Source organism: Stegodyphus dumicola, chromosome 2, assembly GCF_044657685.1.
Source record: "Stegodyphus dumicola isolate Sdum_Otavi_A_Nest chromosome 2, ASM4465768v1".
Lineage (NCBI taxonomy): Eukaryota > Metazoa > Arthropoda > Arachnida > Araneae > Eresidae > Stegodyphus > Stegodyphus dumicola.
In genome coordinates, this window is record NC_140769.1 from 282,822,870 (window position 1) to 282,836,983 (window position 14,114).

The 14,114-nt window shown below is 33.9% G+C and overlaps 1 protein-coding gene across 1 annotated transcript in view; it reads right to left on the reverse strand.

Moving 5' to 3' along the window:
• Nucleotides 1-223: 223 nt before the first annotated feature.
• LOC118205503 (ERI1 exoribonuclease 3-like) overlaps nt 224-14,114 on the reverse strand; it is a 47,799-nt gene continuing 33,908 nt past the window's right edge. The window contains exon 7 of the mRNA XM_035377791.2: nt 224-402. Within this exon, the coding sequence (XP_035233682.1) occupies nt 305-402 (98 nt within the window). The 3' untranslated portion in view covers nt 224-304. The remainder of the gene's footprint in view (nt 403-14,114) is intronic.

The following is a 14,114-nucleotide window of genomic DNA, read 5'->3' on the forward strand; positions in this document are numbered from 1 at the left end:
TTATTTTGGCTGCTTTTGCCAATGCGGTCTCAAAAGCATGTGCCCAAATAGAAAAATCAAATTACGGATAAATAAAATATTTTAAACTAAGTAACGTTAAATATATGCTTTACTTCAACTCAGACAGCTGCATACAGTTAAAGTCGCGTAGTTTTCAGATACATAGTTACGTAAATAACTACAAAAGAATATTTACACTAGAATATGAAAAGACTAAACTATATAAAATGTACATAAATACTTTATTTTACAAGTACATATAACTTTGGAAAGAATACTTCTACAAGACATACAAAATAGATAATTATTCTTCGGGTGTTTTCTTTACAAACCCGTTGTTATTGAACACAACTCCTCGATCTGCCAAGTTGGCCATTACACGAGCAATATTCATGGCATCATCTGAAATTTTTCAACATGAATGCAATCAAATTTTAATTCAAAAAATTACACATATTCAATGAATGATTACACTGAAAAAAATAACATAATTAATATACAAATTTTGGAGCTATAAATTTCTATATTACGAAGGCTGCTATTTACATTTCTGGCCTTGGCAACAATAAGTGTTGCTAGGCGACCGCAGACGATTCCCGTTGGAAGTTTGATATTTTTAATCATAACTTCTTCAGAACGTTTTGCCATTTTAGCGTGATTTCTGTTGTTTACAGTAAACTGAAAAATTCGGTACTTTTCCATTTCGCCGGCGCAAATCTCGCCAAGCAGACTTTATTGGCGACAACATACAGTATACACATAAAAAATATTAAAAAAATTTTAGTTCTAAGAATTCTTTTTTTGAAGGTATAAACATTTTAATATCGCTTAAAACTTTATAAAAAGCCAATAAATAAAAACAATAAATTTGTAAAAAGACATTAATTTAAGAATTTACTATGCTTTCATGGTTCAACATCCTAATTCGCCGGTTCATATCACGTGACCCCAAGCGATCTCATCTCACGTAAACTACTCTACAAAAATCTAATGCTCTCAGTAATTATTTACATTAATTTCAAGTTAAATCTTAATTTGGAACACAAGTTTAAATGCAAGAAATATTTCAATGCGTACGAATAGCTTACTCAGGAATTATGTAAAACTGCAGTGCTTTACTTCGCTAATACATTCTCATTAGAATTGATGAATTTAACCCTTGACTTTCCTTTTCTATATTTTCGGCTTCGGGTAAGAGCTGTGATTGCATCCTAATTGACTTAATGACCGAAAATGGCCTTAGACATAAAACTGAACTATCTGATAAAAATTCTATGTAATTGTATGCCAGTATTGAAAGAAACAATCAATCTGATAAGAAAAAGCTGCGACTTGTTTTGAAAATGAGGCGTAAAAGGTTACCAGCGAGAATATTCCGTTTGGCATCGGTTGTACCATTATTGGCGACTTTATCGCTTGCGCCGGCAAAACGGAAAAGTACCAAAAATTCATCTCCGCAAAAAAGGGAATCGACTCACGAACATTTCCGTACGTTTTTTTTTTTTTTTTTTTTTTTTTTTTCTTCAAGTAAAAGTTTACAATTGGGTGCCCCTTGTTCTTTTGGCGATTCCAAGATCGTCGCCAGAAAGGCACAATTTCAAGATGGTCGCTACATAAAACCAAAATAAGACATCAAAGAATTGCACAAACTCGGTGTCCATGTACACATCTAGCTATTTTCACTTCCAAAAACATCAGAGAATTTCACAAACTAGGCATTGCGCACTACTCTACCTTTGTTCATGTATACATCGCTCCATTTTCACTTTAAAAAAAAAAATCAAGAAGCTAAAACAAAGTTAAAACTATCACGGTAACCAGAAATAGGATTTCATCGCCAAAACTGAGCAAAATTTGTCGCTGATCGAAGGGGCACTCACCTACAGCACTGTAAAAAAAACTGAGATAACGAATTCAAGCGTGGTCGACGTTCGCTTCAGGACGAATTCCGTGAAGGTTGTCCAAAATCGGTTGTTGTGCCAGAAAATACCGATCCTGTGCGTGAATTGATAAAGCAAAATCGTCATGTGACCATGAGATTGAGGCATATTTGGGCATTAGTATGACAAGCATCAATAGCACATGAAATAATTACATGAAAATTTGGCTCTAAAAAAGATTTGTTCGCGTTGGATCGTCCAAAGAAGCCTCGTGTCGAATGATGCAAGGACACGTTACAAAAATGTGTTACTGTGTATAACAACTAAACAAGTGACGAACCATGCATGCATCTATGTATACGAGCCCGAAACAAAACAGCAGTCGACTGTATGGGTCTTCCAAGGCGAGCCAAATCCAACAAAAGTTGTTCGCGAAAGAAGCACATCGAAGGAAATGGTTGCTTTTATTTCGGCATTACCTGTCACGTGGTGAGAGTGGCGTTACTGCAACGCAAGACAGCCAATTCCGAATGGTTAACAGAAGTCATCGAAGAAATTCGAAAAAAGCAGAAGAAGAGGCGATTCATTCTTCATCAATTCAATGCGACCTCTCACACATCGGCTCAAACAAAGGAATTTTTAACGGGGCAAAGCATCGTATTAATGGGTTATCGGCGGTACAGCCCTGGTTTGACACTCAACGACTTTTTTTTTTATCAAAAATTAATTACGTGATCAGCGACTTGCGACACGCGATGACGCATGTTTTGGAGTTACTTCAACCGGAGTTGAAAAAGTGCTTCGAAAATTGGTTAAAACGTAGGCAAAAGTGTATTAATCTTCATGGAGACTATTTTGAAAAACAATAAAACCATTTTCGGCCATAAATATTTGTTTTTTCCATTAATAGGCCAGAAATATATGTAGCAGCCCTCGTACTAACTTTAATGTCGCAAAATATTAGACTGCTGCACATGTACAAATTTGGTAATGAAACTTCAATCAACAATAATTAAATTAAAACTCGCTTTATTTGCTCAAGATAGGCACCATTAAATGCAATTTTTTTCTTTTTTCAGGACACAAAAAATATTCATGCCAGTTTTGTAGATCCAATATACTGTATTTCAGAAATTCCCTAAAAAATATTTTTAATAGCTGTATTACTGATGAACCATTTTCCCATCAAAAATAATCCATACAATTAAAAAAGTAATATTCATTTGGCCAGAGATCTAATGAATATACCACCATCTTCATAATGGATGTCGTTGGAATGTTGTTTTAATGTATGCCATTGCACATTTATCAAAAAGCACCATAACTCCATCTCTGTTGATCAATTTAGAGTGTTAAATCATGATTTTGGACTCAGTTTATCTAGTTAAATCCAGCGGCAAGCACTTGCCTATTCAGCATTGGCCACACCTAAGGCCAGAAGGTCATTTTATTGTGGGAGGCACCTAAATACGCAGCCACCGTTGCCTCCTATGAAGGGATGGACAGTTACAACCATGCCTTCTCTCTGGGATTCGAACCCGGGACCTTCGGTGCCGCAGTAGGCTCCCCTAGCCACTATACCGTCTGCGTGGCAGCTGAATATAATGCATCTTAACATTAACAGATTCACCAGATTTTACAAAAGTATACCAGCTGGGCATCATCAATCACCACGGTCCTATTTGGATGAAAGTTCAGTTTCAAGCTATTCAACAAGATCACCGATATATATCTTGTGAGGTTTTTATCTATTTATTTTTAGCTAATAGTTAATTTTAAGTTCAGTTACTTTTCATGCCAAAATGTAAATGAGATAAGTTACTTTTAGAGCATGTTCTACCTATTTCAGGCCACGTTGTACCGTGACTATTAGCGATTTGATTCTGTGGCGTTGAGTGCTTCTAGCCATCTGGCTTATCTTGCCGTTTTCTACAAACCAGAGCCTTTCCTGCACGTTACTTTATCCTGTGAGTCGTTAGGCTAATCTATTATGTTTGAATTACTTCAACGTTACGTATTTAAGTTAAGGCAGAAGTGATGGCTCGTGTAAACACAAGTTGGATCATTGCTATTTCTATGTATTCGAATAAAAGGGTCTTGTACACCCTTCCTCCGACTTTGTGTTCCTGTATTCACAAGACCAGAAGCTAATTCTTCTAGAGTCTTTTTAAAGACTTCATAATCAACAAAACACACTTTTCATCATATTTAATTATTCGCCACCCAACCGGCACAATAGTTAGCGTCGCTGGACTGCCTGCTGAAGGGCCTGGTTCAAATCCCCGAGAAGGCTTGGATGTTTGTAAATGCATAGTGTCGGTTCGGCATGGCGGTACTCTAAATTTGCAGCGAGCCGAAAGTCCTTTCGTGTGGTTTGATGGAAGAGGAGACTCTTGGACCCATCCCCCTGGGGTTCTCTCCATCAAAATTGGAGGCGGAACTGAGCTAAATCACACTGCCACCTGAATGGTGCCCAAGGCTGTTGCCAACGTCAGGAGTAATCTTGCACTCCTTGCCACAAGGAATTTCGTGGGTTTGTGCTGACTACGTCAGACAACCGAGAATAAACAACAAGAAGACATTTAATTATTCTCATCAAAAAAAGAATATTTCTATTCTAAAACAGCATAGATGGTCAAACTTACAGACAACATACCTCAGTAATTCAGAAGACAAACAACAAAAATCAGCGTTATATTTACAAAATTTCCACAGGACTAGTTTCGATGGTTTTACCGAACCACCATCCTCAGCTGCAAAACCGCAAATGACCAAGATAGGAAAAAATGATTAGATAAGATAAGAAAGCCTAGACAAGAATAAGCAAGTGGTGCCACCTGTTGGTGAAACCAGAACTAAAACATAATTTCTTTAAAGGCCGAAGGCAAATTTGGATTGGAATTAAGATCGTTAACTAGAACAGAAAGATTTTTATGAATGTGAAAATAATTTCACATTCAATTCACAAATTTGCCTTCGGCCTTTAAAGAAATTATGTTTTAGTTCTGGTTTCACCAACAGGTGACGCCACTTGCTTATTCTTGTCTAGGCTTTCTTATCTTATCTAATCATTTTTTCCTATCTTGTTCATTTGCGCGGTTTTGCAGCTGAGGATGGTGGTTCGGTAAAACCATCGAAACTAGTCCTGTGGAAATTTTGTAAATATAACGCTGATTTTTGTTGTTTGTCTTCTGAATTAGTATTTATTCGGCATGTTATTGTGTCTTAATTATACCTCAGTAATTTTAGAGGAAGCCCCTTATTTACTTTTACCACTTATTTACTTTTCCAAAAGCCTGAAAGTGATATGAAATCACTAAAATGTGTATGTCCAATTTTTCTCCCAACTGATTTTCATAAAAGTCAGATTTCACTTGCATTTGCAGTCTTCCATTGTTAGTAATACACAATTCATTCTGCTCACTTTTTAAGGTCATAGCTGCCTAATCCAAAGTTCTCTAATCACTGATCCAAGGTTACCACTATACTACACGGTTTGTTCTTTCCAACCAGAAACCTTTGAACAGGACACTTCACTGGTTCATAGGCTGCTCCAAAGGTGAGGGGCAGTCCCCTGAGTTGCTCTTCTTCAAAATTGGGACAGGGTTTTAGCCTTCTTTAGCTGCTATCACACGGCGGTTTGTTTCAGAAGAACAACTGTTTGGAACAATTATTTGCTTTGTCACAACAGCCAATCATCATAGATCGCTTTCGGGTTAACACAGGGGAAATTGGTTCCCCATTACAAACAAGCTGATAGCTGATTGGTTGAAAACGAACAACTTGCAATTTTTTTGGAAAGGAAGGAAAATTTTGCACGTGTTTCTTCCAATAGTAAACCAGACAGAAAAATTGTCTGTAAAAGTTGTTCGTGTGAAACAAATGTCGTGTGATATAGGCCTTATTGGTACAATTTAGATACCCCCTATAGTGCATCCCGGGGCTTGTTCTTGGTGATGAACTGGTTAAATGAGGATGGATTCGGCCATTCTGAAAGAATACTTAACTAGCACAGTATTTGGCCATCGGAAAAAAATACGAATTATATTTTTAACATTATTATACTATATTCAAATATCTATTTCAGGAAATGTACATATTTCTTAATAGTTGTCTGTTTTATCATCAGATCATGTGAGACTATTCCTACCACAATAACAGAACAATTACCAGTAACAGATTTTCTGGGGATGATTGAATCTAGCACTTCAGTGCATCTGCACTGGGGACACAGCCCACATAAATGAAGTAAACCAGTCAAATCGGAAGAGAAACATGCCAAAGTAAAACTTAAAATTAGTAAAATTTAAAATTACACAACCGATTTCGAGGGCAAACAGGTCTCACTTCCTTAGAAACAAAGAATTTTGCAAGATAAAAAACAAAACTGTTTCTTTGCTAATTTTAAGGTAAATCAATATTGCAAGGAAAGAAAAAAATAATACAACTATCCATACCTTATCTGAGATTCAAGCAAACAGCTATTAGTGTAGGAGGTGCTTTAATCACTGCATTAAAGAGCCAGTTCCAGACAATGAATTAATGAGCATTACTTTTACTGTGCATATCTAATAAATAATTTATACCAGGCGGTTCTCAACCAGTGGTACGTAAGAGTAAAATGGATGGTACGTAAAGAAGCAAAGTATTTTTAACTATTAAATTCAAAAATTAAAACCCCAACATCCTGATTCAGGTTTTTCTTTAATATTCGTAAATTTATGCGATCTGCTAAGAGTGGTCGTGGTAGTACTACTTTGTAATGGTGGTACAAAAGGTTTTCAGTTTTTGTGTACATGGTATGTGTTAGTAAAAAAGGTTGAGAACCGCTGATTTATACCATAAAAAAAAAAGGGAGGAAGAGAAAAAGATGATGAGAGAAGATGGTTTAGATAAAAGCATCAATGACATAGATGAACACGAACATGTTATTCTAAAGAATAATTACAATTCAATCTCTGAAGACTTAGTGAAAAAAAAAATAAAATCTCTGAAAAAAGTGAAAATAAAAAAGTAACAAAAGTTAAGAGTTACTATTCTAAATCAAATGCTTATTTCCAAACAGCATTTGAAATTTTATAAAATATATTAAAGAAATTTTTCTACTTTCATTTCTTTAATGTAAAATATATTACACAAAATTATCTACAGCTGATATAAGTTGTTATCTTACTTTAAAATAATTTTGAGCAATCAGAATGAAATGAATGGCATCAGTCGTTCATGCAACCATTCATGAAAGATTTTTTATATCATTTTTCTTAAAAAATGAATGAAGTGATAAAAAATTTTAAAATCCCTCAATCCATTTTAAATAAATGATTTTATAATTTTTATGTTTACTTAAATTACTACTAATAAAGACTTTCAAAATCTGCTGTTTACAAGAGAGAATGTATAACATATATAGAATAAATAGCAGGAGAGTAACTTCATACATGGAGTACAAAACTGTTTGAGCTATTACTATTAATATATAATAACAAAACATAATATTAATGAAACCCTGAAATACAAATAAAACAATTCTTTCAAATACTGATACTTGAATACAGCAATTTAATTTTACAATGAAAATTACAATTATTTCCAGAAAATAACATAATATTGGCATAAAAAGAGGTTTTCATAAATTACCTATTTACTTGCACATACCAAAGCTGACCAAATCTCTTCTAATTTACAAAATTACAATATTTTGTAATAAATTTTTTAATGTTCACACTGAGAAATCTGAGATATAAATAATTAGAATTTTTTAATTAAAATTTAAATGTTTATCAAACAACTAATGACTAAATTATTCAGTGTTAAAATACTGTGTTCAAGATTTTGTTCATACAGTAAAAGCTCAACTATCCAGAAAGTTGGAAAATGCTGAATGTGTAAAGATAATTGAACATTTAAAAAGTGTAGAAAAGCCAAATGAATGGTAGAAATTCTAAGTCTAAAAATATAAAAGCAGTCATCTGATTTATTATCAAAGCTAACATTTAAATTTTTTTTAAAAAATGCACTTCAAACATAAGAACCAAAGTCCTTAAACATATAAAAGTAAAACATCTTCAGCTACTATGACATCCCATCGAACATGAAAGATGGCAAAGATCTCACTAAATTTGCATCAGATATTCCAACGGAAAATTCAAGGAATAGGCAATTCTTCATCTAATTAGATAATCAGTAAATGCAAGTTACGGATAAAGTGTATAAAAAATTAAATTGTTTACCAAACTTTTTCACTCTGCATCATTATTACTTATCCATTTCAAATAAAGTCACATATCATACCCACTAACACACACTTCTTTGATACCAGGATCCCATAACTTTGGAAATATTCCACAGCATACTGTTTAGTGGATGAGAGATTTCAAATTTTAATAATTTACCCAAAATACGGTGAAAATATACATAACTTATAGCCTTCTTAGCAAAAAACTAAACCAGCTTATCAAGAGTTCACAGAGTTTACATAAAATCATGGTGAAGTTTATTTGTGGCATTACACTTTTCAATTATTATGGCTAAATCAGACTGCATGGCAACAGTTTTTGTATGTCCAAAAGGGTTCAAAAGTAAAAATATCTGTGATTAGTGTCTAGTTCCATGGGAAAAGTCTTGGAACAATTACAGATGGGTAAAACCACTCTTTTATGGGATCATATCAGAACTCATCGCTCACTGAAATGAACTAGTTTTTACAACTCATAGCTCAAAAATAACCTTGATGATAAAAGATAAGGAACAAGGCGTAAATCAAGAGCAGTTAGCACGGATGGAGTAAACAGCAGAAAGAATCGAAAGAGCCGAGGGATTGGGAGCAGTTAACGAGGCTAAAGCGAAAAGCACAAAGAATTGAACGAACAGGTGGGAACAGATGAATAGATTCAATCAAACACTAACTCCCTGAATTGATTTCATTGAACTGCAGTTTTGATATTTACTACAATCTCCTTTCCACACAGAACTAAAAATAAAATTCCAGGACAAAAATTTTTCAAAATGTGGAGAAATTATAATATTTAAACTCACTTTTAACATAAGAGAATAAACATTCTTTTCTTGCCTAAAATGAGAATTAAACTTTACTGGTGTGCTTCCAACAAGAACTTTACTCTCTTTTCGCAAATCAGGTGTTCACTTGCTCAGTAAAGTTAATCAGTTTGTGAATGTGTGTGTGTGTGTATGTGTGTATTTAATTATGGCAAAGCACACTAGGGCTATCTGCCTAAGAGGAGGGATGCCTTCGTGGAGGACTTTCTAAGGGAAACTGGCTCGTATACACGTTACACATGGGGAAAACCATGAAAACACCCATGCAGCCAGCCCGTTCGCAGGATTCGAACCTCAGACCGAACTACCAGTGTTCAGCGACTTTACCGCTCTGCCGCTGGTGGGCCGAGTTTGTGAATGAATAGCACATCTCTATTCCTGGCATGCTTCCAAGAACAAATTTTTGTGAACTGTAAAAGAGCTATAACTCTATTTCTTGGAATTGGAGTAAATTCGCTCACTAAACTGAGTTGCTTCTTTGAATCAGTTCCAGAGCAGATCGCCCAACTTTAGGAACAATATGATGGATATAATAGTGTGTATGTGTGAAGTGGAGATATAAGCAACATCTTCTAAAATAAAGCCTTTAGATATTATATGAAGGATTCCAAGTAGTAATAGCCTTGTACGTGTTTTATGATGGCTCCATAAGTCTTGCATTTGCATAATTTTTCAGTTAAAAAAAGGAGGAAAGAACTTTAAATTCTAAAATAGTCCAGTTACTGAAGCTTTCCATTTAGTTGAATGCTTTAACTACTGTACAAATGCAATATTTGCATTTTTCATATATTGCTCATATTGCAACTAAAAGGTAGCTCATATTGCATGCTCTGGCTTTTACTACTATACAAATGCAATATGAGCTAAAAGGTAGTAAATATTTATCAAATTTATATACTAAAGAACAAAAAAAAAATTTAATTTAAAACAATTTTATGTAAAAAATTACAAATTTTAAAAATTCCATTCCAAAGAATTAAAAAAAAAATGGCACTGCAATTAGCACACAATCTCACGAAATGATACATGATAAAGAAATTTTGCATAAATATTTAATTGCAATTATGTCTACTTAATTGTATTTTAAATTATTTAAATTATTTTAAATTGCATTTTAATTACATAGATTTAATTGCAATCGTACTGCACTTCGAACGATCGATAGAGTGCTTTAATTTTGATCTATCACTCTTAAAACTCAGCAAGATGCTGACCTCTTAATAAATAAAATTAATTTTAACCTTAAATAAAATTAATTTTAACCTGGAAGGAAAGCAAGCTATGGATTTTGTGACATTTATACATGAAGAAGCATCCACCCCATACTGCTTCTCTCAACTTTGGTGAAAACATAATAATAATACAGCAAAACCTAGTACAGTAAGGTTTCTACCAGTCCAAATTCATTATTATCTGATTTAAAATTTCATTTTATTACAAACTAATTTTTAATTGAACAAAATAAAATAAATTTCACAAATTCAATATAAAACCTTATTTTTTAATACAGTCAAAAGTCGTTAATTCGGACACCCATAATCCGGAATGATCTATACTCCCGACCTCAAAGCTACAAACTTTCTGCGCATGATGCAAGCGCATAAAATCTTTACGGCTGCGAATATGCGCATGCGCATGCACAAAACACATTTATCAATGTGCGTATAATATATAACGGACAGTATAAGCTAAGCTAAAATTATCTAATCAGTTAATGTTGCAGATTGCGTTGTTCCTTAATCTTCGAACTGGATCCGGCTTATTATTTTTTGCAGACTGTTAGAGCAATTTTATAAAAGTAAGCTTGAACTTTCGATTATGTCAAAGAGAATTTCTGAAACATATTTACTAATATGTAAAGGATCTACAAAGCGAAAGTACGTTTCGAAGTCCATTAAACAAAAAGTGGAATTGCTGCAAAAAATGGATAAAGGCATATCCTTTGTTTATCTAACCATTCCGAAATCCGTTTATCAATTTCATGCTGCTCTGCGGCAGGAGGGGGGGGGGGGAAACGCCGCGGCGCGCAATGAATTGGAAGTTGATCTGTCAGCACTATCCTTATCTTCAAGGCAGATGTTTTAATTTTATTTGGCTTTATAATTCCTTACTAAATGTTGTATTTCATCTCGATGTACTCCGTCTTTGATATGATTTAAATCAAATTCCTCATCATTAGTTAAATAAAGTAAATAAATAAATATTAAGCTTTTTTTTTTTTTTTTTTTTTTTTTTGTAAATTTTGATACCCTTTAGATCATAATTGCTCTTTATTTCATAAATTATGGTTTCATATTTTTAATTTTATAATTTCTGCATGCCATCTTACCAGATTTAAACTGATGATCTATAATCCGGAAAAATCGATAATCCGGAATCGCCGAAGTCCCGACAAGTCCAGATTAACGACTTTTGACTGTATATAGATGACCATGTTTTGTCCCTTTATATAATAAAATCTGTTTTGGAGCTAATTATTTTTATGCAGTTTTAAAGTTATAAGATACAACACATATTGCAATTTTTTATGGGGTTCCTTGCTGTATACAAATGTACCCATACTTGAACCTTTCATGCTCTAACTATCGCCACATAAGAAAAATAAGCCTAATTCAACAGAACCTTTCAAGTCTTCGCAGCATCACAAATGTTATCAAAAATATATAGGTAAAGCATGACAGGAAATGATAGCAAACAATGGGACAGCAGTGTGGAAACATACCACATCTCATCTCATCTCGTATGGAAACATACCACACCTTTGAAATTCATTTTTGCACGAGTCACTAACAACGTAGTAAAAACTTAACATCATCTTGCTTTTAATGAGTTAGATTCTACAAACATAATTGAGTATACAGTAAGACCCCGCTTAACGCTGTTTCGTTTAGCGCTGTTTCGGTTTAGCGCTCTTTTATTTCAACCCGGGGATTCTCCGAAATTGTGCGCAGCGCTAGGTTTCCAAATAACATATCCGTAACAGTGTAGTAGTGTTTCTTGCTTTGTGGACGCATTTTTATCATTTGAAACATTTGTTGACATTATTGTAAGTTTAAATTTGTATAATACTATAACGATTAATACAATGACAAATATTATGATCTTTAGTTTTTATCATGGGTGATAATAAAAAACAAGAAAAGAAAGCAACCAGAAAAAGCATTTCACTGGAAACTCAAATGCAAGTGATTAGAAGATTAGATTCTGGTGAACGTCAATCTCAAATTAGTGCTGCATTGATTTTGGCAACTTCAACAATAGGGACAATTCTTAAGAATAAAGAAAAAATACCGTCATCGGCAACTGCAACTAGGTCAAGCTCTGCAACTAGAATTACCCATTCTAGAAATAACATTATAGAGGAAATGGGAAAACGACTGTCTATATGGATTGACGACGAAATTGAACGCAATATGCCATTAAGCCAATCTATCATAATGCCTTCTTGACAAAAAGGCAGAAAATTGGAAACCCAGAATAGACTGAATGATCTGACTGAGAATTTTATTTGTTTTTAAAAGTATATGCGTTTATATTGTTTTTATTTTTGTAAGAAATAAATGTTTGATTTTATTTTTATTAAAAAACATTATTAAATTTAATGCCTAACCATTTTTTATCCGTCTTCCCCTAACCCCATTATTTACATGTTAAGATAGCCTTGCTTAGCGCTGTTTCGCATTACGCTCTACTTTGATGGAACGTATGCCCCGCGTTAAGCGGGGTCTTACTGTATTAGATAAATTCAACATTAATGAACTAAATAATGAAACACGTATTAATATAAATAAACAATGGGCTTGAGAAAAGTGAAAGGATAATTTGGATAATGATGACCATATTGAAATGCATGCACAAGAATTAAAAGCTGAACAACTATAAAAAACTGCTGGAATGATGTAAATCTTATCACAGCAAATAATAAAAGTTGATCCCCAATCTGAACGTAACCTCATGATTCACCACGCAATGTAGAATACAATTCGATGGAAATATGTACAAACATCAATACTGCAATATAGAGAATAAAACTGCATTATGAAAAACAAGCATTTTTTAATTATTATATTTCTAATAAAGGCACTTGAATTTATATGTCAAGTTTTATTTATTGAAAAACAGAAATTTCTTGAATCTATTATCACGCTTTGAATGTATGAGTTGCATTGTTTCTTAATATGTGTTATTTCAGTTGTTCTCCTTTGTGAAGCAAAATGACTTTTGTTTGGCTACATTGAATAGTAATCTTTACCATTTAAAAAAATTGTCAGTTTGTATACAGAGATCATACAAATGTGTGTGTGTGTGTATGTGATTTTGGCAAAGCCTCGAGGGCTATCTGTCAAAGGGAGGGATGCCTTCTTGGAGGACCTTTCTAAGGGAAACTGGCTCATATACACGTCACACATGGGGAAAACCATGAAAACGCCCATGCAGCCAGCCCGTTCACAGGATTCGAAACTCAGACCAAACTACCAGTGTTCAGCGACTTTACCGCTCGGCCGCTGGTGGGCCCAGTTTGTGAATGAATGGCACATCTCTATTCCTGGCATGCTTCCAAGAACAAATTTTTGTGAACTGTAAAAGAGCTATAACTCTATTTCTTGGAATTGGAGTAAATTCGCTCTCTAAACTGAATTGCTTCTTTGAATCAGTTCCGGAGCAGATCGTCCCACTTTAGGAACAATATGATGGATATAATAGTGTGTATGTGTGAAGTGGAGATATAAGCAACATCTTCTAAAACAAAGCCTTTAGATATTATATGAAAGATTCCAAGTAGTAATAGCCTTGTACGTGTTTTATGATGGCTCCATAAGTCTTGCATTTGCATAATTACCGCTCGGCTGCTGGTTGGCCAGATCATACAAATGAAAAGGCATCAGATCATGATTGCTACATTTTAAGACACTGAAAATTCAGGACATCATAATTCAAATTAAAAGTTTTATGAAATAGCAGTGAAGGGCTGTAATAAGCTTCTTTCTGTACAATAAGTTTGCAAATTGTAAGATCCCATGAAAACTTGTTTGTGGTTAAAATACCATATTCCAAAAATAGTCAAAATATGGGATAATTGATTTCATTAAAAAAAAGTCTCATGTGGACACCACATGACTTCCTTTCATGCCCTATTAAATTATACACATTTTTTGCTGCACTTCATTTAAACATATT